General features: G+C 40.0%; 2 protein-coding genes and 1 long non-coding RNA gene across 7 annotated transcripts in view; 2 read left to right on the top strand and 1 right to left on the bottom strand.

The window, feature by feature from the left end:
• Positions 1 to 3,388, top strand: part of WASHC2C (WASH complex subunit 2C) — a 30,412-nt gene extending 27,024 nt beyond the window's left edge. For all 4 annotated transcript variants that reach the window (XM_090145149.1, XM_090145147.1, XM_031607726.2 and 1 more), the window contains one exon: positions 2,898 to 3,388. In XM_090145149.1, the coding sequence (XP_090001275.1) occupies positions 2,898 to 3,034 (137 nt within the window). In that variant the 3' untranslated portion in view covers positions 3,035 to 3,388. The remainder of the gene's footprint in view (positions 1 to 2,897) is intronic.
• Positions 1,127 to 4,661, bottom strand: LOC149917050 (uncharacterized). 2 transcript variants are annotated; one of them, XR_016468794.1, is made up of 3 exons: positions 4,576 to 4,661; positions 4,332 to 4,414; positions 1,127 to 1,458 (listed from the first exon to the last, which is right to left on the bottom strand). It is a non-coding gene; the product is annotated as an uncharacterized LOC149917050 (long non-coding RNA). The 2 variants fall into 2 exon arrangements; XR_016468793.1 differs by having other exon boundaries at positions 4,572 to 4,648.
• Positions 4,458 to 27,641, top strand: ZFAND4 (zinc finger AN1-type containing 4). Its single transcript, XM_031607676.2, has 10 exons — positions 4,458 to 4,950; positions 5,417 to 5,706; positions 13,111 to 13,186; positions 13,277 to 13,344; positions 14,857 to 15,043; positions 17,788 to 17,935; positions 18,777 to 19,958; positions 20,505 to 20,559; positions 22,927 to 23,041; positions 25,151 to 27,641. Exons 2-10 carry the CDS (start codon positions 5,523 to 5,525, stop codon positions 25,284 to 25,286), a joined length of 2,151 nt encoding a protein of 716 aa, XP_031463536.2. The 5' UTR covers positions 4,458 to 4,950; positions 5,417 to 5,522; the 3' UTR covers positions 25,287 to 27,641.

Below are 27,641 nucleotides of genomic sequence, written 5' to 3'. Positions count from 1 at the left end.
CCTTTCTTGTTCTGTCAATGGAGATACCAGAAGTCATTTGATTTCTCAACTGCATCTGTTCTCAGATTCTTCGTGTTTATAGCTCTCTCTTGGGATTTGCATAATTCTTTTCCTCTAACAAGGAAACGTCCCTTCTCTTCTGGATTTGATTCCTGTCAGCCTTCATTCTGTTCAATCTATTCAAAATGAATCAACAAGTGCACAAGCAAAACAGTGATTAAGCACTCAGACCTGATGGAGTGACCTGGCTAAAGTCTGTAAAGGGATTAAAACTTGCCAGAGAATTAAAAGGTTGAGATTTCAAAGCATTCCCAATTGATATATTAAAAAAAAAAAAAAGTTTACACATTTGCAGGCAAAATTCTTGAAATATATGCTGAATCAAGAGAGAGATTTCATTCTAAGTTTCTTTTAGAAATATTTTAATAGTTTACTGTTTTCCATGTGGTCTGTAGCAAATGAAAGAACTTCCCAAACCACTACCTCTTCTAAATACTTCTGCATACAAATCCAGAGCCTTGTGTTGAAATACAATTGGAGAGTACCAATTTGAAAATAGCTTGAAAAATAAGTGATGATGGATTTTGTCTTTTGCACTCTATTTTTGACATGCATTCTAGTGCCAGAGCTTGTTGTCTGATGTCTCATTTGATGTTGATACATATGAGCATCTACAGCCCCATGTATCTGGTAGACTTGGTTTTCCTCTAGAACATGGATGTCATCCAACCTTTTGGCTTTCCTGGGCTGCACTGAGTGAAGAAGAATTGTCTTGGGCCACATATAAAATATATAATAAATAATAATTAGAATATATGGCATAGGTACTGTATACAAGTAACAAAACTTTTATATTTTTATTGAAACAAAAAATAAGGGCAATAAAAACGTTGGAGTCATGCTTGACTCATGAAAAATATCACTAAAAATCATTTAATAAAGTTAACAGTTTATGATCTTGTGGGGCATTTATCAGCTGTCTAGGGCCACGTGTGGTCTATTGGTTGGACTTGCCTGCTCTGGAGCTTTGTTTTTAGTGCAGCCACGGGTATGCAGCTTCTTAGTGCCCAGAATTATGGACACTAACTGCAGTGCAGAGAAGACAGCTGATGGTGAAGATGTTCTGCTGGCCTCAGAGCAGTAGAAATGACTCTTCCCTGTTCTGCAGGTTAAGATTAGGATTCAGCAATATGGTAACGCTTTATCTAGGCTGAATGTAGCAGAAGGAGATCCTTTCTGCTGCAGATAAAGCACTTAACTGGCTGCAGTTCAACTGCATGGAGGTCACAAGCTGCTTGCTTTCTTTGTTCTACCAGTTTTGTATCATTGTTTAGTATATTTGTGGTAAGCTTGTGCTGGCAGTATTATGAAAAATTCCCTTGTAGGTCTTTAACCTTCTCGCCCCTTCAGTGACTGTATGGTTGATGACACAAGCATCTTGATGTTGTCTCTGCCCATCTAGAATTTAAAAAAAAAAAAAGTGAACTTTCTTGTGCACTGACAAATGCTGGAATTTGTGGCCAAAACTCTTTTCTCTAACAAGCCTTGTTATAAAATGTGAGTGATACCTCTACTGCTGATAGCACTCGCACTACTTCCCGGCTGACTATGAAGCAAATCCATGTGACAGCTTTTTGCTTTGGAGTAATGCCAGTAGGGAATTACTCTATTTCACTGCTTTTTCAAACTGCTGTTGTGCTGAGATGCTGTCCTGGATTATTCCTGTGTAATCCTTATCAGCACAGTAGCAAACGTGCTGAAAGGGAAGAAGCAGCAAGAAGAGAAAGGCAAGCATTTTGTGACAGGCCGCTTTTTGCTTGGCCACTGCTCAAGGTTAGGATAGATATTTAAGGCTGGAATATTAATTTTCACACTCCAGACCAGAAAATAACCGAGAACCTCTATATGTGGTGTGTTTCCTAAGTAGGGGTTCAGAACCAGCTATATAAGAGCCTTGTGAATCACAAGGAATCCAGGTATCTCTGCCTTGTAAAATAAATTTAAAATTAAAAAAAAAATCATTTTCACAGTCTCCAGAGAACCTCATGGCAACACTTCAGTGCTTATACAGTAGGAGCTGTCTTCTTCCGTGAGCATGGTGTAAGCATGAGCCACAGCAAGAGCTGAAGGGCTCTGCTGCTGTTATACGGTGTCTGTGTTGGAGGATTTCCCCTTACCTATTGTTATCCTGGGAAAGAACTCTGTCTTAATAGAATGGAAGATTTTTTCATGTTTCAGTCCTGTTTACTTTTACTCATGATAGAAATGCTTACACTGAGGAAGGCAGTGGGAGGTCTTGATGCAGGACTGCAGACAGACTTTTTGAATATTCAGTAGGAAGGTGATCAGAGCAGTCTGCCTCCTGCATCTTAGCTGTGTCCTGTTCTCCAGTGCTGTATGCTATGTTTTTGTTGTGCTGTAGGTTAAAGACTCTGCATGGCTAGCAGATGGCACAGCAATCACTAGCAAGTTGTATAGTTTTTCTCTTGTGATTTTCTTTGGTACCAATCTCAGCAATTCACGGATTCTCTCAAGTTCTTCAAATGCTAATGTTCTAGATAACAGGAGGTTGTCTTCTGGAAATTGCAAGATGAAATTTATTGCAAACATTTAACTTATTAATAGTTGTCAAATGCTTTTGAGAGCTTGAATATGTTATAAAATATAAGTATTATTCAGCTTTATGGAGAAGCAAAACTATCCTTGATTTGACTTGCAGCTAGCAGCTCCCACGTATGTCCTTAACAAATCCAAGTAGAATTGCAGCAGAAAAGCATTTGTTTATAACAGAATGTCCTTGGCAGTCGCTGTTGTGTGCTGGGGACTTTTCTGTACAATAATACTTCTGTTTAGCAGTCCTATTAAAGCTATCTTTTTTTTTCTTTTCCCATATCTAGATGATATATTCTCTGGCAGCCAGATCAAGATACCCACTCCCAAAAGCAGATCTTCCCAGGCAGCCTCGGAAGTGAAACCTGAAAGCAAGGCACTGAGCACGTTTGATGACCCACTGAATGCCTTTGGAGGCCAGTAGCCAACAGGAGTGTGTTGCAGAGAGGAGGCCTTCCCTGAGCCCTGTCCAGTACTAATATTCTGGATTCCCTAATCCAGTAGGCCTGAGATGAGATGGCTGTGGATATTTAAATGACAGATTACCCATTTTAAATGGTTAGTATACTCTTGTGCTGGGTCTAATTGCGCTTAATGATATATTTAAAGAGGACAGTAACCTCCTGCTATTTTTTTCCATGGTGGCCAGATGAATATAGCCTGTGCAATACCTTCAATGAAGTTATCTATTATACAAAGTATAGTTTGTTTTATTGAACAGATCTATAGAGAGAATCATTGATATTGTTAAATAGTAAATTGAGTCTGTTAAATGAGATATGTTTGTATGTCTTGCTTTTTTCTTTACTACTTGTGAAGGGTATCTGCATCATGACTAGAAAATAACCAGAACCACTGCCATGCTTTCTCTGGATCAGCTGTCAATCTCCTGAGCTAATGCTAGTGCCAGACTGGGTTCTATTATCAGGTACAGCTCCTCTTATGTAATCCTGCACTTAAATCTGAGTGCAGGGATTGACAACAGAGGGAGACTGGTTATTTCATGTTGGCAGCTAACGCAGTCTGTAAAAATAACAATAGTTAAAACTTTTCTGCCAGAGTGTGTTACAGAAGATCAGCAGAGCCCTAACATTATCTTCTGTTCAAGTTGTAAGCCACCAAATGAGTTTTTCACCTGCCTGGATTTGCTGAGGTGTTACAAATAGCACATCCCAGGAAGTCCATCTGCACTGATTGTGCTTGGTTGCTTCCATGCTGGCAGGTCTGCATGCAGTCCTTAGTGCAGGGCCTCACAGAGGCTTGGTTCACCTCTTACCTCACTTACGGAGGAACACCCATATGGGCATGCACCATAGGCGGCCCTGGTGCTGACGTGCAGTGAGCAGAAGTAGAATGTGGGAGATGCACACAAGTGGTAGCTGCAAGGAAGGTGCCTGCCTGTTATTTATAGGCTGTGCATCTGCTGCTTGGTCCTCATATGTAGGGTTGGAGTGCTTATGAGCTCCTTTCTCTTTTGCTGAGAAAGGATTCAGAGACAGGCTTGGGAGAGGGGGAGAAAGGGTGAGTGCTTCTATTTCATTTCTCCTTCCTTTTACCTTGGTAACTTCAGTTAGTTAGCATTGTGCAGTGCTGCGGTGAGATTTAGGCTGGATGTAAGGAAGAAGGAAGCTTTTTTTACAGTAAGGGGGTGAGGAACAGGTTGCCCAGAGAGCTGGTGGGTGCCCCTTCCCTGGAGACAGACTGGACAGGGCTGTGAGCACCTGGTGGAGCTGTAGGTGTCCCCGTTTGTTGTAGGGAGTTGGATCAGATGGTCTTTATGGGATCCCTTTCAACTCAAACGGTTCTAAATGAAATAGAATTTTAAAAAAAAAAAAAAAAAAAAAAGCTTTTTATTCCGTGAAAATTCAGCAGAGGAAAAACCCTCCGTCGCACCTCGTCTGGGGGCGCAGCTGAGGGACTGCGTGTCCCGTGAGCCCCCGCGCCCCCCGCCTGTGACGTACACACCGCTGCCGCCGACGAAGCGCTGCATCCGGGTCCTTCCAGGCACGCTCCGCCGCCCCGCGTCCTAACGACCACAACAAGTGGCACCAGCCCTGACGGCGCCGCGAGCCCCGCCCGCCGAGAGAGCCGATTGGCCGAGCCCTCGGGCCCGGCCGCCTCATTGGCCCGCGGGAGAACTCCCGCCGGGGATGTCATAAAGGCGAGGTAGGCGCGGAGGCTGTCGGGCTGCGAGCGGCGGTGCGGTGTGTCTCCGCTGCCCCCTCCCGCCGGCGGCGGCTCCTCCCCCCGCTGTACGAGACACGCCGGGCGGAGGAGGCCGCGCCGCGCCTCGCCTCCTCCCGTCTCCCCGTAGCCCCCGAGCGGGCCCGGCGGCGGCAGGTACGTTGGCGCCCTGTCCTCCGTCTCCGCTGCGCGGGTGCCACTCTTCCGCCTTCCCTCCTGCGGTCCCCCCGGAGCGCTGCGGTGGAAGGGAGTAGGTGTCCTCCGGGGGCGGGCGGGGGGAGGCCGCCCTGAGGCGCGGGGGCGGCGGCGGGCAGCTGCTACCTCTCCTTTGTCTGCGAGAGCCACGCTCCCCCGCCCCGCCGCGGGGCCTCCGGGCCCGGACGGGTGCCGCCGTTCCCCCAGCGCTGAGCCCAGCCCGTGCGGTCGGGAGAGCAAACCGTGAATGAGAGGGCAGCAAAAGATCCTGGAACGCTGCCTGAGGCGTTTGTCCCGGAGCCGACGCGGTTCCCTGCACGACCTAGATGCTAATTTCCCAGCTCTTATCTGCTGTTTTGTTTTCCTTCTGGAATAAATGGGAAGGCTGTGCCCAGACGTTGTTAGGCTGTGCTTGTTTGCTTTGTAGGCGGCCGTTCCCAACATGAGCAGCGATACACCACACCTGTCCCCAGGACTGGGAGCAGGACACGGCTTTCTGGCAGAGCTTCCTACCGAGCTGTGAGTCCTTTGTCATGGCCAACAAGAAGGAGCCTCCTTTCTTCAATGAGGATAACATGGGGCCGTTTCACTACAAACTTCCCTTCTATGAGACCATGGAGCTCTTCATTGAAACGCTCACAGGGACGTGCTTCGAGCTGCGGGTTTCGCCCTTTGAAACTGTGATTTCCGTCAAAGCAAAGATTCAGAGGCTGGAAGGTACCGTTCTCTTTTGTTTCAGCTTCATCTCCATCGCCTCAGAGGAAGTCTTGTTTTACGTGTTATCTGTTCAGTTGTAGGTGTAAGCTAGATGTTCAACTTGTAGGTTGGGTTTTGGAGTTGTTTTTTCTTTAATTTTTCTATCAGTTCACATTGTAGGTTTCACTGGAATTGATTTTTTCTTATTCTTTTTTCTAATGCGTATCAGCAATAATTTGTATGACTTCTGTGGCAAATCACTAGTTCTCCTAATTGTATGGGGTATAACCTTTTTGGTCTTCACCATGTTGTCAGACATAGAACTCCCTTGTTACTCAGTGAGAGCTCTCAAAGCAGGAGCTGTCAGGAGTCTTGCAGTATATCTGTGTTGCAGCTCTGAGCTTGCTTCAGTCTGGGTGCTGCAGCTGTTGCCTCTTAGGTTGGTTGGATTATGGCAGTTCCATTTGTCTGATACCACAGTCAAAAAGGTAACTGCTGTGCAGGCCACCTGCAAGGACAGTGTGAGGCTGCTGGTGGGAGTTCTGAGTAGGTGAGAGATATTGCGGTGGTGGCAGTCTGGCTGAGGTGCTGCTTTGCAACGTGATGAACTTTGCATGCTACTCAATTAAAGTTGTCTTTAATTTATGAGGTTGGCATGATGCTAATGGAAGGAGAAAACATGGTGGGTCAGTTCTGTCTCCCCTTCCTGCATGGAAGAATGTGATTCAGAATACCTCTGTATCAATACTTGTTCTGCTTTGCAGTATTGCATGCTTGCACTTCATAGTCTTTACAGAGCTGTGTAGCTGCGTAAGCTGACAGTACAGCAGTTTCTAATTTCAAGATAAGGGATCCTCTTTCTCCCGTTTACCTGTCCACATTTTTCATTCTTCTGTCTGCGTGTAACCCACTTGTGAGATGTAATATGATGCTTGATTCGAAGGATACTCTTATCCCTTTATGGAAATCCATGCTAATGAACTGAAGCAGAAGCATTGCAACAGTAAGGGTGACTTTTGTCTAGTGAGGTCATGGCAATAAGAGCGACTTTTGGCTAATAGGGTTGCATACAAGAAGCTCCACCGTGCACGTAACTAGAGATTTACATCAGCATAGCTGAATTAGTGTAGCTACATGGACATAGTTTTGTTGCTTGTACTAGAGCCTTAATTAAACGTGAGTCAGGGAACGTGTTGAGTTGCTTCTGGAGGCTAGAGGTGAAACATAAAAATGATATTTTTTTTATTTTTTATTTTTTTAATTCTTTGGTTGATTACAATGGTACGAAAGGTGTGACAGATAAGAAGGCAGACTGTTGAGACAGTACAGATGAAAGCAAAGGCTTTAAAGGATGCATGAAGAGACCAGTGGAAAATATGAGGAAGAAGAATTTGGATTTCTTGTCCGAAATAGGAGACTGCAGCTTGGCACACTGAATTATATCTACAGCTGGTTGTAGGCTGGTTATGTCCAACTTAAAAGTATCATCATTTCTTATAAGAAGAGTGCAGTGCTTACCAGAAATGTCTTTTATGTTGTACATTCTATGATGATGGACTAATGATTTAGGTGCTTGCTGTATTCACTTAATTATTAATAATTTGATTCTTATAATCAAATACTTTAGTACCCCAGAATGTAGTTAAAAGATCTGTAACTTGCTAATCAATATGAGTTACGGAGGGGGCAGAGGAAACTGGTTATGTATACAAGTGTATAGGGGACAGACACAATGACAAATCAGTTTTGTGCTGCAGCCAAGGCTACAACTGCATGTTTTGGAAAGCAAAAAACAAACAAAAGCAGAAAACAACTTTTCAGCAATGAAGTTTCTGTTGTAGAACAAAAGTTGAAGCAATGAATCAGGTGAAGGCAGAATTGTGAAGTAATTTTATGGTTATGATCTGGCATGGGAAGCAGAAAGCTGCTTTTTTCTTTTTTCAGCAGCTATTTTTTGCTTTTTATTATTGTATTGTTTCAACTTCCATGGAGTGTGAACCTCTCCTGATTAAGCTGTGTTTGTGTCTGGAGAATACTCCTGTGCTGCTAGGAGACTCTACAGGTCCCTCAGTGTGTGTGTTGTCTCTGTAGGCTGATGTATGTGTTGAGGATGATGGTCCATAAGCATACAGAAGTAACATTTGGAAAAATGATTTGTTTTGCTACCTGACATCACCATGTATAAAATCTAGAATCATATCAGAATTTAACAGATTTGGTAAATTGTCATCAGCCCCTCTAGTTCTAAGAGGCTAATAGTAAAAAAAAAAAACTAAATAAATAACTTCTGTCAAAAACTAGACTGTCAGTAGCTCTTAGTTGTAATAAGAAGGGATAGTATGGATGACACTTAAGGAATTTTGAAATACTTCTGATACTGTTTGTCCTCTTGGTATCTCTTTAGTGAGCTGATGTGGAAAGGATTTGTTTAGACAGCTGCAGTAGATGTTGGTACCCTACTAAAAAGAGCTCTGGATCTCAGCTCTCTCATTCCAGTTAGCATTAATCAGTGGATGTGGGTTAAAATGCATTAATGGATTCTAGCATATCTAAAATTTCTGTGCACATCAGCTCATAAATTGGAGTTAGCTGTGGTTTTGGGTCGGGTCCAGGCATGTGTCTGAAACATGTCCCATGTAAAGCAAGCACTCGCTATCAAAACTTCAATTTGTTCTAATAATGGCTTTGGATCCACTTCAGATAAATTATCTCTAGCATTGAATTCACTGAAGGAGCCTTCTTAAGTGTTATGCTGGTGGCATAACACTTCGTTTTGTGTTTGTCTCCCTTTGTCTCTGCTGGTGGCATAAAAGCCAGAATACTCTCAGTCAGCAGCTGTGTGTGGTGGTGTCCCTTTGGTTTACTTGTAGATATTTTGATCTTAAAGTCGGACCACGTGTTGATGGTCAGGGGTAGGACAGTACTTGAGTTTCAAGATGATGTGGAAGGCTGAGGTTTAACATATTAATGGTGCTTAAAAGTAGCAGGATTTCACCAAAAGAGCAACTAGCATTTATTTTCAAATGATAAACATTGGTCACTCCATTGCACAAGTCTTTGTGGCTGCTGGGCTGGGCAAGGTTTAGTATTGTTCACTCAGAATTACATCTTTATATTTAATTTTATAGGAGGAACGTTCAGATAGTGGTCTGTAAAAGAATTGTAGATAATACATGAACTATGTACAGTAATGTGGGCTACTATCATATAAATGAAGGCTGGTGACTTCAACTGTTCCGGAAATGTCACCTGGTGCTGTAAGTTGGTGAACCTTTGCAGCTCTTCCCTAATGTAGGCAGTTCAGAGGGCAAAATGGAGGCTGTCAGCTCAGCCTCTGTAAGCAGGAACAAAAAGTAAATGTTTAAGGAGCTCTGCAGCAATTTCAACATGGGATGAAAGATAAGTACGTTGCATTTGAACTTTGAGTTTAAAGTATTTGTCTTCCTAAACATAGTAACATTCTACCTACAATATAAAATAAAGGTTGCTTTAAAATCTGTAGGGCTTTTTTAGGGTCAAACCATATCAGTTTTTTGAGCCTGCTTTCCATGCCAGAAAGAGTAAAGAAGTGAGCTGTAAGGGTGTGTCTTGAATGGCTGATTCAGAGGCAGCATCAAACCCCTCCTTCCCTTTTCTGTGCCCCCATTGTCACCATTTTGATAGGTCATTTTGCCTATTGAAATGGCTACAGATGTCTATACAGTATGAAGAAACTTCTGACTTCCTACAGCATCACCTGGCTTGCTCACTTGCTTTTGAGCACTGAGCTTTTGCTCGTTGCTCTATTTTCCTCTCATCTGAGTACTGTCTTACAGCTGAGCAGTGATGCAGTCATGTGCTGCTTAAGGAGGAGGGGATAGTAGATGAGTATCTTGTCATTCTCATTGTTGCCAGTTCTATGTACTGAACCCACATGCAGATGTCATTTTAAGGAAGATTTGCTATAATCATAGAATCCTAGAAAACCCTGGGTTGAAAAGGACCACAATGATCATCTAGTTTCAACCCCCCTGCTATGTGCAGGGTTGCCAACCACCGGACCAGGCTGCCCAGAGCCACATCCAGCCTGGCCTTGAATGCCTCCAGGGATGGGGCATCCACTGTTGGCTGATGCCTAACTTCTTGCACATAAAACTATAAACCATATAGCATTTAATTTGTGTATACGTAACAGAATTCTTAGAAATCAGCATGAAAGGGAATTAATAATAAATACTGGTCTTGTCTGTTTCTCATTATACCAGAGTATAGGGGTTTCATCTGTTCATTTAATCAAAAATACATTGTCATTGTTAGATGAACAAAAACATGCTTCACAGCAGTGCTGCCAGTTGCAAGCCAGCCTTTTTAACAAATACTCTCTCAGTTTATCAGAGTAATTGGAAATTGCTCCTTGGAGGCTGCTGAAACCATAACAAATGCAGACCGTAATGACTGTTTGTGATCAGAAGACTGCAAAACAACAAAGAAAAGGACTTTACTGCAGACTTGCTGGCTCTTGCTGGATCATTCTCATTTTGCTTGTGCTGCAGACTTGAAACTTAACCAGTAGCCAGTTATTAAATAGCTGGCAGGATAATAGCTATTATGTTGGTCTACTGTATGAAGGCATCTGGTCTCATAAATGGCTTGTGCACTTCAGATAATACAAGACTTGTTCTGACTACCTTCCAAGTGCAGCAGAGTTGTGTTGATCATTCATAAAAGAAAATGTTAGCTGTAGTGGGAGAAGCAAATTGTCATCTTCTCTGAAGCGTTAAAAAAAAAAAAAAACAACAGTGATAGTTCCACCAAAATGCAATCAGTCTTCTACATGGCAGCATCTGCTTAGCTTGTTGAATCTGCTTGGGCTTTTGTCAGAATTTGACCCCTTTTTCCTCTTTGCTGTTGATGGTGTTTGTGGCTTCGTGCCCTTTCTCCAGCTTAGGAAGTGGCTGCTTTACTGACTTTCTGCTCCAACTTGCCAAACACTGTCACCAGCCTTGAGAAGCTGAGTGCTGGTGCCAAAACAACTGAAAAACTCTGATCTTTGCATTCCCCTCTCACCAGATGTATTTTTTAGAAGTCTGTGAGGTATAACTACTTATACCTCCTTTTAAATATCTGAGAATGTAAATGAATAACAAATGACACAATCTGACACTAAAGTGACCAAGAATTAAAGTATGTGATAAGGTTGCTTTAACCTTTTGGAGAATATATTTATAGGTTTTGCTTCCTAACCTAAAGAACTGCATTTAGACCTTTTTTAACAAGTAGTTCTTGGCCTCCATGGGTTTCCTTTTAATCACATTTTTTCAGAAGTGCACAGTGGAATCTTAAATACTGATTTCAACAGATACATTCAACTGAAGTACTTCCTTTTTATGCTTATGGAAAGATTGTTTATTTATTTATTTTCAAAGGCAGTGAAGAAAGCTGTTCACCTCCCCAGTAACCTTAGTGTTTCTGGTGGCCAGAGATGTGTCATCCTTTCTTAACTGTCCTGACTTGTACTATGCAAAAGTTGGAAAGAGGCAGCATTCTAATAGAAATGTGTGAAGATAATTGAAGTAAGAAGTAAGCTTATGCTTACTCTCTTCAATGTGTATCATGCCTGTATCTAAATGAATTGGTTATACAGGCAAAAAGAAACATAGTGATCTTCATGTAGGCTGTCTGGTAAGTAAGCATGCCATGTACGTTTTTGTTATTTCTTTTAACAAAAAAGCGGTACCAAATCTGTCCCAGAACTTGACTTGAAAATGAGTGTTACTAGACAATAGTATTAAAGCATTCTGATGGTCTAGAAGAACACCTACAGAAGGTAAAAGTTTGTAGGAGGAATTTCGTTGTATTGTATATATGAGCTTCTGGTTTCCATATGAAGTGACAATAAAACATATTTATAGTTGTTAGCACTGTAACAGAGCTGTCACCAGTTATTCTAATGCAACCTTGTCTTAGCTGTGAGTGACACAGAATTTCACAGAATTTATCTGTAATAAATAATTCGGTACCTCTGTAGTTAGTTTTATCCTGCTTTTCATGTCAGTAGACAGAAAGCTTTGAGGTGCAGATAAGAGGGGAGAAAAAAAACAACCCTCCCTCAACTGATGACAAGAAACGAGTATGGATTCTACATTGTCTGAAGCAACTTAATGCTTCTACAGACCTATTGAATCATAGAATGGCCTGGGTTGAAAAGGACCACAGTGCTCATCTAGTTCCAACCCTCTGCTGTGTGCAGGGTCACCAACCACCAGACCAGGCTGCCCAGAGCCACATCCAGCTTGGCCTTGAATGCCTCCAGGGATGGGGCATCCACAACCTCCTTGGGCAACCTGTTCCAGTGCATCACCACCCTCTGCGTGAAAAACTTCCTCCTAATATCTAACCTAAACCTCCCCTGTCCCAATTTAAAATTCCCCCTTGTCCTATCACTATCCACCCTCATAAACAGCTGTTCCCCCTCCTGTTTATATGTACCCTTCAAGTACTGGAAGGCCATAATGAGGTCTCCCCCAGAGCCTTCTCTTCAAGCCAAACAATCCCAGTTCCCTCAACCTTTCCTCACAGTACGGGTGCTCCAGCCCTCTGATCATCTTAGTGGCCCTCCTCTGGACCCGCTCCAAGAGCTCCACATCCTTCCTGTACTGGGGACCCCAGGCCTGGACGCAGTACTGCAAATGGGGCCTCACAAGAGCTGAGTAAATGGGGACAATCACCTTCTTCTTCCTGCTGGCCACCCCTTTTTGAATGCAGCCCAGAACACTGTTGGCCTTCTGGGCTGCAAGCGCACACTACTGGCTCATGTCCAGCTTCTCATCTACCAGGACCTGCAGGTCCTTCTCTGCAGGGCTGTTCTCCAGGAAGTCTTCCCCCAGTTTGTATAAATACCTGGGGTTGCCCCGACCCAAGTGCAGCACCCTGCGCTTGGCCTTACTGAACCTTGTTAGGTTTTCATGGGCCCACTTCTCCAGCCTGTCCAGGTACCCCTGGAAGGCCTCCCTTCCTTCCAATGCATCGACCGCAAAGCTCACCTTGGTGTCATCCGCAAACTTGCTGAGGGTGCACTTGATGCCATCGTCTGTGTCGTTGATGAAGATGTTGAAGAGCACCGGTCCCAAGACTGTCCCCTGAGGAGCACTGCTTGTGACCAGCCTCCACCCTGACACAGAACCATTGATCACAACCCTGATCCAAGAGGTTGAGCTCCTTGTGTGAGCACAGGCCTACTGAAAACATCGTTTTCATTCATAATAAATGTTCAGAAGGTTGGATATCATGTCTGAGGGCTGCTCAAATGTCTGTCCTTGTCCTGCTTGCTTCCTTCTCTTGTGGTCTTCTTTCTTATCTCTTATCCTTGTACACCCACATTCTTCAAAAAGCAAAACTCCCCAAAAGTTCTCTTATCAATTTTTAATCTTTTTTTTCTCCCTTCAGGTATTCCCATCTCTCAGCAGCACTTAATTTGGAATAATGTGGAACTCAAAGATGACTATTGTTTGAATGATTATAAGTAAGTATAGAGTAAAATTGAGATGAATGTTTCTAAATGATTATTAATATAGACAATAGAGAATGTTACAAGAATTATTGTTATTTACAGCATTTCAGAAGGCTGCACTCTGAAGTTAGTTCTGGCTATGCGAGGTGGACCTATTAACACTAGGAGAGGTAGGTGCTAACTTTGCTAAAACCTAATTGTTTCATGTAGCAAGTTAAAACTGTGAACAGCTACTCTTAACTATTTCAGGCAAGCAGGCTTCAGTTTCCAATTAATTGGAAAATACTTGGTAAAAGTATCCCTCTGTTTTTTTCCTTAGTGTAACAATTGCACCATCTCTTAATTTTGTTTGCCCTTAGTTTAAGGAGTATCTTTGTACAGCATCATCGAGTCTTACAGTCAATAATTCTTCAGGGAAGAAGGCAACATTACTGTAACGTCATTGTTTAATAAGAAATGGATATTGCTTTAGCATTCGTTATGTGGATCATCCATAGAGCAACGAAAACTGAAAGTGGAGAAAAAAACCCTTCAATAATTTTCACTGGGAAAACACTCAGCATGTCTTTTATGGTGGGAATTCCAATTGTAAACTGAATTGAGCTCTCAGAGGTGATGAAAACATTGCACCTAATATTTGAGTGCTTTAATGTAATGAAGCCTCAGTTGTAATGCTGTTCTAAGTATAGTTTACCGGAGATACTTTTTGTAAAACAAGGTGTATTTGCGTTGTAAACCTGACTGAATTAATATTTTTGGTTGTATTACTGTAGGAGAACTATGGTTAGTCTTTGTTTTAAAAGAACTCAGTACCTTAAGAGGCCTGATTGTCATCTGGCAGCAGCTGACAGTTGGGTGATTCAAGCTATGACAAGTTTTCTGTAAACATTTAGCTGTTCTTCCTGAAGGATCTCCTGATTGCAGTACTGAGTGCTCTTAGTAAAAGGATCCAGGGATCTGCTGCCTTAGTGGAAGAAACATAGCTAGGGTGTTATTTTTTACCATGTAAAATTGAACTAAACTACATTTTTCTTCTGATTCTGTAGCGACAGAATTACCCAAATTGAGGCTGTTTTTTAAAAAAAAAAAAAAAAAAAAAAAGTTCAGTAATTTTATTTTGGACCCATTCTTCTGACTCTGAAGTAGGCTCACCTCTAAAACATTTTAAAAATATTTTTATTGGTTGATTTTTTATTTTTTTTTCCTCTTGGTCAGAAAATCTGAGAGTAGAACAGTTTAGAGTACCTAAACTCTAAAGAGTACCTCTGGAATGGATTTTAAATTATGATTAGTGAACAGACAGGTTTTCAGAGGATGGATTGTTTGAACAGTAGATATATAGCAGTTAACATCTCAGCTAGATTATTTCCAAAGAATTCTTGTTGTTTCTCAGACTTTGCTTGCTAATAAAGAATTCACTGAAAAGTGGTGTTGTAAATCTAGCATATCTAAGCATATGACTTGAATCTGTAGAGTGCTGCTTGCAGAACAGCAAGAAAGTTTGAAAGAGACTGTTTCAAGTTGAATCTTTGATTGGTGTTGTCTTCCAGTGAACGGACTTGCTGGAAAAGCTTCTGTATTGTAACTGTAGTTGTGTTGAGGCATGGTCTGAAAGTACAATGTGATTGCTAGAAGTTGAAATCACTTGGTTTTATTCTGGGTTTGTTTTTTTCTCTTCATAGTTCCTGTAGAAGACCCTATAAGGGAAATAGCTGAATATATGGATCCCAGCAGAGATGAGATCTGGGAGAAAGGGCCATCTAACAAACAAGTTACCTTCTTAGTATATCGAGAAGGAGATCACTTGAATTTCTTCCGGGTAGTAGACCGAGGAGATGGTACTTTAACTCCGTTGTCTGAATCTTTGAGGTAAAGTTGGTTTTAATCTTTATATGGCATCCCCGTCTTGAAGAATAATGTTATTTCCAGTTTTATTTGTCAAATGAATATCTGTAATATTGGAGTAATTGTGCACAAAGGGCTCTGAGTGGTTTACCTGACTACACAGTAGGGCTCTGTGGTCGGTGATCATGCTGGCTGTTGCCTATCTCTGTGTGTCAGAAAAGTGAGCTAATGCTGACCTTGTACTTGAGGCAGTTCTCGACATTCCAGCCCCCTTTCTCAAAGGCAATTTGACACAAGACAGAGTCAACCTGGCAACAAGGGCATGAAAAGCTTCCATTAATTTAAAAAAAAAAAAAAAGTTATTACAATTTTTCTTTTCCACTTCAAGGCATTTGTTTAGTTTTATAAAAATTTGTTTTCAGTGTAAATCTTCTATATGGAAATGACTTATGCAAGTCATTAGGCAGGAAGATAAATGATTGCTAATGTACAGAGTTTGCCCAAAGTTTTAGAGAAACTTTTTTTTTACATTCTTTTTAGAAAAAAAAAAATACTGAAACGATTATTACTAGAACTGATCTTTGAACATAACTTGACTTCGGTTTAGCTAATGTTGAAACACCAAACTTATATCAGTAATTTGATACTAAGATTAACAAAGGAGTTAGACTGTCACTTAAGCTACTGTTTTATAGTGAACAGGCTGCTGGTCTGATTCTTTTTCTGACACTATCAAAATTGATAAAGTATATTGGAAAAAATATTACATTGTCCTTACTGGAGCTTTGAGGTAGGTTTTCTAATCCCCTGAAAAATTTAATATTTGTACATTTGTTTAAAAAAAAAAAAAAAAAAAAGCTGTACTAGCTACATTTTCTCCAAGGTTACGGTTTGCATAGTTTTAGTTAACTATTCTTTTCACTGTTTATTAAGCGAAGCCAAAGTCACGTTTCTCACATGTGAGTATTTAGTGACTGCAGTTTAGAAATTAGATGTTGTTTTAGGTTTTGTTTAATTGCTCTCCAGATTGTTTTACTTTACCTACATTTAATTGTTAAAGCTTGTCAAAGTGTAAGTACAGTGGTAGTTGTCTCTGGATTAAAAGAAAATACCTGGAGTTGTGGAGGTGTGCTGGCAGTGTTTTGACAATATACTGATAGTCTGTGAAGCACACGTTTTGTAAGCAAAAACTCAAGAATGTTGACACCAGTGGAGAAAGTCAGTTGAGAAATGGACTCGAAGTATAATGAAGAACAGATCTCCCCATCCCACTTTTATAGATTTACGTTTCCATTAAAGGAAAAACTCCTTAATCCTTTTTTGGTGTTATTTTTGTCTCTATTTGGTCATAAAATGGAAAAAAAACGAAAACAATTATTTTTACATAGAGGGGGAAGGTGAAGCATGGGACCATTACATCCCTCTTCTTTCTATTCTTACCTTGAAGGAGGGGAAGTTCAGAGAATGGCTTTGAGTTGATGACTTAAATCTTTGCAGATTTAAAATTCTGAGATGGTTGTGTAGTGTTGAATCTTTACCAGGAGAGGTATGTAATGTGCGTGCAGACCATCCCTGTACAGAGCTGTTCAATGTCTAGTAAGAAATGACTGGACTATTCTTCTGACTTGTTTTGAATTTGCTCTTAAAAGTTCGTCTCCCAGCTGTGTTACTTTGTGAATTTTGCTACATTTTAGGAAAAGGATTGGGAAAGTCAGTACAAAAACACTGGTTTCTTTCTGACTCTTGCAAATCTAAATTTAGTGAAGGTGCCCGCTTTGGTACTGAGTTTTGGTACTGACTTGCCCATCACCTTTAGTTGTTCCTTGGTCTCTTTTGGAGAGAAGAAATTTTTGTTTGGTAGAATAAAACATTCTTATGAACATGAGGGAATCACCAGATTGTCACAATTTCTAGATGTTGGCAGCCTAATGGAAGAATTAAAACACTCTTTAAAAAGTATTATGTATGAGATTGAAAAGACATCGATTTGTAATGAACGGACACTCATAATGATTCTTTTACTTAACTGTCAAATGTTGGATATGTGTTAGTGACTAATGCTTCCTAGGAAAAAAACAAGTCAGATTCTGATCTTAAAATGTTGAGTTTTTGCATTCTATTGGAATACAAGTTGGAAAAATACAGCGTGAACTTCCAGTGACTACTGAATTAAACTATCTTGTCTTAGCTCTAGCAATTCTAATCTGTATTTTTTTTTCCGAATGTGAGACTCTTTAGAAACCTAAACTGATCCTTTTTTATTTTTTTTTATTTTGAAAAGGAGAAATAGAATATCACATCCACATGGGTGACCCCTCCATTTCCATTTATGGTGAGAACACCCCTCAGGATGGATAGAAATTTGGACTTTCCTTCCATGCCAGTGTCTGATTAATTGGAAAACTGATCAGCTTGTTGTCTGAGTCACTGTTAACAGCTTTGGCCATACCTTCAGGAGACACTTGTGGAACTGGATATCCCTTCTGTGGGGAAAAATATATAGTGAGTGTGAACCAACTGTGTATATGGTATAACAACTTCCCAGAAGTGGGACTGTGTATTGGTTTCAGCATCATCGTTTTTATGAGCACTCTAATAAGGAATGCTTATGTTCTAAAATAATGGATTTGAAATGTCTTTGCATACAGTTTTTCATAATGCTTTGTCAACAGATCAACTGCGGATTTGACTTTCTAGTTGTGAGAATACATTGAAAACATAATTTAATTGGTTAGAGGTGAAAACAAAGTTTCTTTTATTATTTTCAGTGGTGGTTCAGTTTATAATTTGTATGCTGATGATGAAGATGAGACAGAGGCATCACCTTCTGGCCAACAGATTATTGAAAATTCAATTACTATGAATAAAATGAAACTGCTCAAGGCGAAGATGGAAAACATGAATCTAAGTAAAAAGGTGAAAGTGTGATTTAAATTCTTCTATGATCAAATAGTTTGCACTTTGCCAGTATGGGCTTTTTAGAAAAGCAGATTAGATACTTTGCTGTCTGGGGAAATAGAGTGATAAAGGGTATATGATTTATTATCTGTTGTTTAAAAGGACAATAACACATGAATGTTCTTCCCTGGGGCATCGGCTTCCCTTGGATCTACCTTTCAGAATTCGAGGAATTCACTGCTTGTCCTTGATGTATTTGTCTTATTTTTGTGGTTGTTTTGTTTTTCTTCTGATTCTTTAAGTAATGTTGTTTTCCAGTACTCTTGCAGTAGAGAATGAGCCATGTTTATCTTAAATAAAACTTATTTCTATTTCTGCATAAGAATTAGTGTAACTAAGAGTCCTGTAGAGTTAAATATGAGAACAAGATTGCCTAGCAATTAAAACATTAGGCTGGTATTCAGGACATCTGGATTAGTAAAATTATTTAATTATTTAAAATTATTAATTAGTTCCCTGGATGTAAAATGAAGACACACCTTTTCTTTCTTTTTTTTTTTTTTTGTCTGAGACTGTACTCTTCTGGATAACTTCATTGGCATTCTGGCTTCCATTTTCTTATTCCTCTGACATGGCCTTTTCTGGTTATAATCTTTGATCTTGCTATTCTGTTGGTATGTAGTCTAGGTAGTTAGCAGGTGGGAGAGTAGTGTGAATGATATGACGAGTGTTTTCTGGCCTTTTGCTACTGTCAGAATTCTTCAGAATATGATCTCAGCCAGGTCTCTGATTGCCTCCATAATTCAAATACTAAATGTTGTTGGTTTTGTTTTTTGCCTGTTTTTTTTTTTTACAATAGCCTAAAAAAACTGTCAAGGTGAAACCTCGTCCTCCAACAGCTCCTCGACCATCCAGTGGCTCGGCGGCTGCTGCTCGCCACCGATTTTTAAGAGTGCTCCCTCATATTGGACAGTCCTGCCTACCTCCTTCTGGGAATTCATATCCTTCAGAGTCTTCCCAAAATGCACTTACAGCATTGGCTTCTTTGGCCACAACTGGTAGAACAATGCCGTCCCCAGCTAATGACTTTCTTAAGGAAGATGATACTTGGCAGAGCAATTCTTGGTCTCAGTCAGTCAGTAGCATCAGGTTACCTCCAAAAATATCTCGTGTCGAACTTGAAAATGCGAAAGTACCTACAAATAGTGTTTTGACTCCTGTTTCATCTCTGCCTGCAAATTTGGAAAAAGTGTCTGAAAACGTGACTTCAGCAACACAGGAAGATTCTGTTTTGTATCCAAATCTATCAAATGTAGAACTGTGTGGAACAGAAGAAAAACTTCTGTCTGAAACAGATACTTTTGCTTTGTTTACAGAAGCAAACACCACTGAACAGTGTAGCGAGATACATGACACAGGAAAGGTGAACTCAGAACTTGAACTCTCAGATGGAGATGAAGAATCTAAGGTTATAGAACAGCACAAAAAGCCTATAAGTAAAGTACTGAGCACTGCAGCGATGGGAACTGGACTTCTCAGTACTCGTCAATTAAGTCCTCAAAAAAGTATGCTTTTGTCACCTCTTTGGTATTCATCGCAAATGGCACATCATAGTTCTTTGAAACCACAAACACAACCCAAATGCTTTGAGTCTTGTAACTTGAGAACTACAACCTCACCAGACACGCTCCGATCCTTGGAAGTCCGTAGTATAGCAGATTCCTCTTTTTCTAGGACTGCTAGATTTCATAGCATGAAACTAGATTCACTTAGCAAAAGACCTGATATAATTGCTAAAGCAGAAGCCAGAGACATTGCAGATGTGGCTAACAAGGGATCCAAAGAACCTGTGAGTTCTGTAAATAACTTAGGATTTCTAGCTTCGCTGGCCCGAAGTGTGAGCAGGGAAAGTTCACAGAGTTCTTGTGGGACTGGGAGGTTTCGGACTTCTGGTATTGCACTACCTACAAACCTTCAGAATTTTCATGAAGAAAGCTTTAGGAAAACTGCTCCTGCAAATGAAGCTGCTGAATATATCCTAGTGAGTAATAATAATTCCAAAGAAATTGGGCTTTTTCTGTCTTTCTTGCAGTGGCATTATGAAAGCTCTTATCTTGTGTTTCTGTCTGCATCTATTTTCTAAATTCCTTTTTGTATCTTAGCTCTGTGTTTATCTAAATGGGTCCTAGAAGTAATTGGTTGTTTAGTTCACAACTAAAACTATTAGTTATTGTAATGATAGAATTATGACTGTTTGAAATGTCATCTGATTTCTGCTGCTCACTAATTACACTTACGCCAAAATTCTCCCTGTGAATAGTACCATATGTTCCTAGCTTCAGATCTCCAGTGTACTATGTTGTTTTCGTGCATTGTGAAATACAGGGAGACTATTAAAATTCAAGTCAGTCTTTCTGAGTAAGGCTTTATATTGTATAATTCTTTTTTTTGTACAGAAGTCTTGGACTGTTTTTGTAGGTACGTTCGCTGTTACAACATTGTTTCAAACAAGCTGATGCCAGATTGCCTAATCTTTCATTTAACTTCCATGTGCTAGTAATTTCCTTGTGGAATTTTTTTTTTTTAGTCTGCGCATGGGCTTGGAATGAATGGAAGTAATGCAGCTGTAGGGAAAAGAGTAGGTAAGTAATGTGACTTAAATAATAATTGAAGATGACTCTTTAATCTTTCCTGGTTTATCACATGTTCAGAGGACAGAAATCATATATCTTTGCGAAGTTCTTGCTGTGTTTCACTTCTGTAGTGTCTTGTGACCTTTAATATTTTAAGCAATTTTTTAATATACAAATGTCATCCTGATCTGGGGTAGATAAAATTGTGACTCTTTCCTAGCTTTATTAATACTTAATGAGTCCTGCATATTATCTTTAGGCATAAATATGGCTTTCTACTCTGAAGTTTCCGAAAGACTAGTTCTGTGAATACTTCTGGGTGTACTGGAATTAGACTGCTTTGATTGGTAGAATTGTCTTTAGGACTGCAGCCTAAGCCAAAAAGATTTGGCAAAAGCAAAGCAAGGAGGGCATGGATGCTGAAGAGCACTGATACCACGCTGATTTCCTCTGGTTTTTGTGACAAGCATTGATCTTTCTACTTTAGTCTAGATAACTGTAGCTTGCCATCTACTGGAAGTGGGTGTTATTAACCTAAATGTGATTATCTGGTGTAATTAATTCTCTCAGGAGGGGAATGTATTTGTCTAGAGGAGCACCTTTAAAAAGCTCTTAAACCATGTGAGTTGGTCTCTAGCCTGAAGCAGCCAGGTTGTGTGCTAAGAAAAGAGTAGAAGAATGATCGTGAGCCTAGACTGTATAACAATTCATGGGATGTATCTCCTGCCTCTTCACTTGGTCAGGACAGTAATTTTCCTGACTGTGTTCAAATGCTCATTCAAGAAAAGCTAACGTACTTGGTGAATCTTGATTTTCTCTTTTATTCCCTCCTCACTGTGTGTATATTAAATAGCTAAACACAGTGGTTTACTTCCATATCTTTTGAAAACCCTTTTTTAGGCTCATTTTGTAGTGTCAACAGATTAGTGTTGTCTTTAGGTCTTGCAGACTTTGTTTTGGTGATAGGAAAACCATCCAAGTCAATGAGAACATTGCTTTGAAGTGTTGAAGGTGTGCTGGTCTGGTAATTCCTGAGCCGAACCAGAAGCCCAAGAAAAATTTGTAAGGCCCATAGGCAGTTCCAAGAGGTCTGACTTACTCCAGTTTTTACTAAAGACAGTAAGCTAATGCATTTGGTAAAGATTCTCAGCACAATCAACTTTTCTTCATGTCTTTGACTTGCAATTGCAGACTTTCTCTTCTCTCTTTATGATCTTAGGGAAAGAGGGAAAAGAGGGAAGCATGTGTTCCAGAACTGCTTAAGATCCAGTACAGAGAATGAGCTAGAAAATAGCCTCAGAAAAAAGTTATGCAGTGATGTAAGGGCAAAAGCTGTGAAAGCTTTTGCCTTCCTGTCACAGCTGGGGTGCAGCTTTGAATTGACAGTGAGCATTAATAAATTTGTTTGTCCGTAAGCACTCCATGGCAAAAGAGACAAGTCTGCATGATGGGGAAGCCTACTTTTCTATCATCTACTCCATTTCGGATCCAGCTGTGATGAATAGACTGCTTTGGTTTGTTTTGTCAAGCAAAAGTGTATTTTCCAAAAGGTTTCAGACATGAGAAAGACACAGTAGGTGTCGTATTATGCATCCCCTTGGGAGAAAGATAATGATCACTTCTATAACTAGCCAAAGGACAGATTCCTATTCTTGTTTAAGGCCTTGATTTTATGTAGTTACTTCGTGTTACAACAGCTGCTGTAGGGGCTGATGCACTATTTTTCTGTTTATGTGTAGTTCACAGTGAAAAATGTTTTCAAGCTCTCTTTCCCAAACAACGCTAACTGATGCTTCTGGAATAGTGTGCTTTTAGATAATGGAATGGGTGGCATTGACAAACATTACCTGGAAGTTTCTATTCTTAGATGACAGTAGGATGATAGCACTGATCGGTAGAATCTAACTATGAAGCTACATAGTTGATCATGCATTTTTATTGCAGTTTTTATGTGCCAGCAAGATTTTTAAATGCTGCTATATTTATTTGGTAAACTTGAGTTATTAGCTACTGCATATGCTATATGCTGTGTATTGAATGTTCAGTTGATTCTTCAGAAAGCTATTGTGTGTAGTGCTTTCCCAGTTGCACTACATTTTGCATTTGGGAATAGCATTAGTAAGTTTGTTTTTTCTCTGTAATTTCTTGCTTATATGAATTTTTAACAGATGTAAAAATAACGTATCAAAGTTATGCATTGCACTGCCCCTTTCAAAGGTGTTCCAAAGGTGTTTTTACTCTTTTGGGCTTGAAGGGCTATCCCACTTGAGATATCTTAAGAAATGGAATATAAATCTGGATTTTGTAAGATAATTTCAACTTGTTTGTGGCCAGGGATAAATAAAATTGTCTTTGCTGTCTCTCTACCTCTGAAAGGTGAAGCAACCCATCTTCCACCTGTGACTGGCTCAATTCAAGCAAAAAAGAAAATTGCAAAGTACTGCTTTCTCTGTGGCAAGAAAACTGGATTGGCTACCAGCTATGAGTGCAGGTAGGCATGATGTGTAACTGGCTGTTTAAGGTAAATAGCTGGGATAACCAAAGTTTTTGTATGCTGCATGATGTTCACTAAAACCTAGCACATCAAAAGACAATTTTCAAAGAAGTTGAGAGAGTTGTTTCAATTCTCAGTTCAGCAAAACTCCAGGAAATAAAGTTCAGTAATATCATGCGTGCTCTGCAGTGGAGGGATGGATTCTGCTAGGAAGATAAAGAAATGCAAGATATCTTGTAATAGAGAAGACTGATGTGGACTTACTGCAGACTTATGCTCTGCAAAGTGTGTTAATAATAATTATACCATGAGCAATTTCAGGAAAAACTCCCTCAGATCTGGCCCTATTATAACACATCTGCACTGTTTGATTGCGTAAGAATTTCTTTGACAGCTTTTTAATTCTTACATGTGTACTATTCCTTGTAAAACTTTAGTCACTTTTGAACATCCAGAGCACTTCAAAAGCAGAATGCTAGAGTGCTGGTCCTGCAAGTCACAGCTTGCTGACAGCATAATGAGACTTGGTGGTAGTGACTAGGAAAAAAAAAAACAAAAAAAAAAACCCACCCTTTCTGTTTTGGTCTCAGTTGTTTTCCTCAAGATATTCTTGATATCATTTGCTATGAACAAGCAAAGGCTAGAAGCTGCTGCACTAAGGTCTGCGTTTGAAGCTGATTGGAGTTCATGTCAGCAGCTAAATGAAAAGGACTTCTGCCACTGGGGAATTCAGATGGAAATTTCGGAGAGAGAAACTGCTTCCTTACTCACTCTTTGGTTTTGGAAACATCTTTTGGCTGTTGGACAGTTTTCTACTGAGTCAAGAGATGGAAGCTCTTCTAGAAGTAACTAAGCAGCTTGCTTAAGGCTAGAAATGAAGCTCAGAGAAAGGGGAAAAATTGTACGTTGCCAACCATGTGAACCCTTACTAGAATGGAACATCAACCTAGTAGAGAATACAGACAGGTGATTATAGAAGCAAGAACAAAAAGAGAACAAAATTGTTACCTGGCAGGAAAGCCTCAGGAACAGCTGCAGAATATATGAATCTAGATATATATAGGGAGAGGAGTACAGTAATGAGATGGTAATGCAGCAGGTAATGCTCAGTCCATTTAAAGAGCATTCTGTTTTTGAATGATGTCATTGCTTTACAGTCAAGAAGCAACTTAAATACTTCAAGCAGCAGGATGGAAATGGCCACAAACTGAAGCATAGAAATTCCACACAAATGTGCATAAGAACTTTTTCACAGTAAGGATGACAGAGTACTGGAACAGGCTGCCCAGAAAGGCTGTGAATTCTCCTCTGGAGACATTCAAGACCCACCTGGATGCCTACTTGTGCAGCCTGGTCTAGGGAGCCTGCTTTGGCAGAAGGGTTGGACTAGATGATCTGTAGAGGTCCCTTCCAGCCCCTACAGTTCTGTGGTTCTGTGATGCTAATATTGGTCTCTAAGTACTTTTTTCAGATTAGGTACGACGTACATGCGTAATTTCTTTTTTTTTTTCCCAGTAAGCATATTGAGCTGTCAAGGGAAAAATCCTAATTTTACCTCACTGAATTTGCAACTGATTCTGGAAATATGCATACTTCCTGTGTTCTCTGCAGTTTGTCCATGTATCATCTCTACAGCTGACTAAATTGGTAGTAACTGATTTCAGTTTATGCCAGGCAGAAATCACATGCTGAACTAAATAGTTACTTTAGTGGTTACAATGATGTGTCATGTCTAATTGAAATACATTATGTGGCTTTGACCTGATGCCATTATTTTAGCTCTATGGATTTGTCCTCTAAATTCTACCTGCTACTGTTGTGTAAGATCTTTAAAATGAAATAGAGTAGATCAAAGCCCATCATTCTTAACTTATGTATTTGTGATTCTTGCTAGCTGATTTCAGGAGTACTCAGATGGCTTAAATTCCCAGCTGAAGAGAATGTTAGAACTGCAACTTTCAGTGTCAAAAAATGACAAGTTCTAGACAACTAGAATCCAAGCAATCATGTCAAGTAAACAAGACATGATTAAGCCAAAGGGCTCCCAGCATGTCAGAGTTAAAAGCTTCTAAAAGCTTGTAACTTCTAATATTCTTGATTCTTCAGATGTGGAAACAACTTCTGTGCAACTCACCGCTATGCAGAGACTCACACCTGCACCTACGACTATAAGAGTGCAGGGAGAAGATATTTACAGGAGACCAATCCCATCGTTAGTGCACCAAAGCTTCCCAAAATCTAATGTGGTTGTGCTGCATGTGGCCATTCTGCCATTGAAGAGTTGTATTTCACTGAGAGAAGCACTTGCTTAAACTGCATAATTTTGCCATGCTCCATATCTGAGGATTTGCCAAGTATCAAAAGCACACAAGGATGCATCCTATTGAAGAATAATGTGAACACTACTGCAGTTACAACTTTTCTTCTTTAGTGAATGAAAAGTTAGTTTTTAAAAACTTACACTATGATTTAACTGTTACTGCACGTCTTGTGTTGTGTTTTATAATTGGAAAAGGTATTTCACTAGACAAGTCTTTTAAAGATGCACTTTACTAACTTAATTTACAGTATAACCAGACTTGAGGGGGTGTTGTAATGAGGGCGTCATGTAATGTCTTCTGTACATTTGCATTTTTTGTCCATTGCGTGGTATCTAAGTTATTTCACTGGAAAGATCCTCCTCCCTTCCCATTTTTCAAACTGCCTGTTTTGAGCAAGGCAGTAGTGTACTCTGCTCCCCATTCTTTTCAGATCAGTATTCATACACTGTGTATCCATTCTGAAAATGACATCATGTTAATCACATTTTCTTAAAATAATTCTGTTTATATTACAAATTTGTTTTTAAATAGAAAATCCCACTTGATGACATTAAATATAAAGAACAACTTATTTTACCTTTTTTTTTTGTAATCCTAGATTTTTTTTTAAGACTTCGCAACTTGGTTTGTTAAGATGTTGAATGCTGTTACTGGAAGAAATTCTAATAAATATTAAATTTTATTCCGGCTTCTGATCTTATAGATGCACAAAATGACTACCTATTTCAAAGCATGTTCCTAAACTAAAAATTGGGCTTTGGGAGTGGGGAGGAGGAGGTATTTTTACTTTGTCAGAAGCACTGGCTTATCTCTGCTGCTGCTGAAGTTGGTGGCAAAATTCCCACGTTTCATTAGAAGTAATGTGACCAACACTGTGCTTTTAAGTAAACCTGGATGTGGCAGCAAAGGCAAAATGGGTATTCAACGAATGATGTTTTAACCTGGAGCCTTTATCACCTCCTGCTGATACTGTACAGAAGGCAATTCAGTATTTACTTGCATGAGACACCCTTTAATGAGCATGTAGCTACATCAGGAAGCAATATTTGGAGCCTTACCTGCTGGAGCCGTACTCCTGTCTGGTGTCTTTACAAGCTTATGTTGCTCAGGATGCTCCATTATAAATCCCTACGTTGCATCTACACGTTTAAATGTTACAGTCCCTTTCTTGCTAGATTCCTGAAGTACTTCATTGGTTTTGGTGTGAAAATCATCTCTGTTGCATTGCAAACAGCAGCATCTGATGAGCACAGCAGGTACAAGTTGGGTCAATAACAGAAGGAAGATCAGTGAAACAGAGAAAGTAATCTGAAGAATTCTCACTCTTGGAGAAAATTTTTCCCATGTGGTCTGCTGGCAGTTTCTTCCTTTGGAATTTTCAGAGGATGATGTCCTTGGAATACAGTTTTCAAATTCATTCCTCCAGACAGTCATATGGTAAAGTGGTTGTTCTGTATGTGAACTCCAGAGCTGTTCTTAGAAAAAGGTGCACTGAATATGAAGGACTGCGTGTAGTTTTTGTTCTCTCCAACACAGGACTGTATTTGATGCTGAAGGAAAAGGCCAAGAAAGTAGGCACATGTGGGAGTGTGTTCCCAGCAGTTGTGACTCGGCAGCTTCAATGCAGATGTGTTGTTCCTTTGTAGGTACAGTAGATCTCTGATAGGAAGCAGAACTAAAGTAATATAAGCTGTCATCACTTAGTCTGATATTGCTGAAGTGTAATTGTCAGGGTTATTTTTTTGGTAGTGCATTACAGTGACCATACTCAAGTTTTACTGAGAGTTCACAACTGAGTCAAATCTTGGTTGTGACTCTCCCATTCCGCGTATGCACAACTACTTCCTGTGGTGCAGAACCATACTTACAGATTATTATGACACTATTTTCTGGAAAGTTCCATGGTTATAGTTCCTCATAATTTTTGTTATACCTTGTTTGTGTCTGATACAGGTTTTTTTGGGGGCAGAAATCATCTGGTTTTGTTCTGGTCTACAGTACTGTATTACGGGCACTCTTCTTTCTCAACTGGTAGTACAGACCTAAAAGCAGTTAGGTCTGTCATTAACTGTTTTATTTGCTGGTTTATGTTACCAGGTTTTACTGAATCCTGCATTAGACTGTGCTATGGATGAATTACTGTTTACTGTGTAAACTTGCCTAAATGGTTTGGTTTTCTTAATATCACTTAGCGTTCTGTGGTGCTGTAGACAACCATTTAGCTCTGTGTTTGCTCATGTAATTAAATTGTATCATAAAGCTTTTACATGATAGAA

Source organism: Phasianus colchicus, chromosome 8 (assembly GCF_987193195.1).
Source record: "Phasianus colchicus chromosome 8, bPhaCol1.hap1.1, whole genome shotgun sequence".
In the NCBI taxonomy this organism is placed as follows: domain Eukaryota; kingdom Metazoa; phylum Chordata; class Aves; order Galliformes; family Phasianidae; genus Phasianus; species Phasianus colchicus.
The sequence above is the reverse complement of the archived record's forward strand: the minus strand, read 5'-3'. Positions and strand labels throughout refer to the sequence as shown.

What these genes read in the sequence shown, in the direction of transcription:
- ZFAND4 (XM_031607676.2), top strand. Translation starts at nt 5,523, where the DNA reads ATGGCCAACAAGAAGGAGCCTCCTTTCTTCAATGAGGATAACATGGGG. An exon ending in ACATGAATCTAAGTAAAAAG is followed by an intron (nt 17,936 to 18,776) that starts GTGAAAGTGTGA and finishes TTTTTACAATAG; the next exon opens with CCTAAAAAAACTGTCAAGGT. An exon ending in GCTACCAGCTATGAGTGCAG is followed by an intron (nt 23,042 to 25,150) that starts GTAGGCATGATG and finishes TTGATTCTTCAG; the next exon opens with ATGTGGAAACAACTTCTGTG.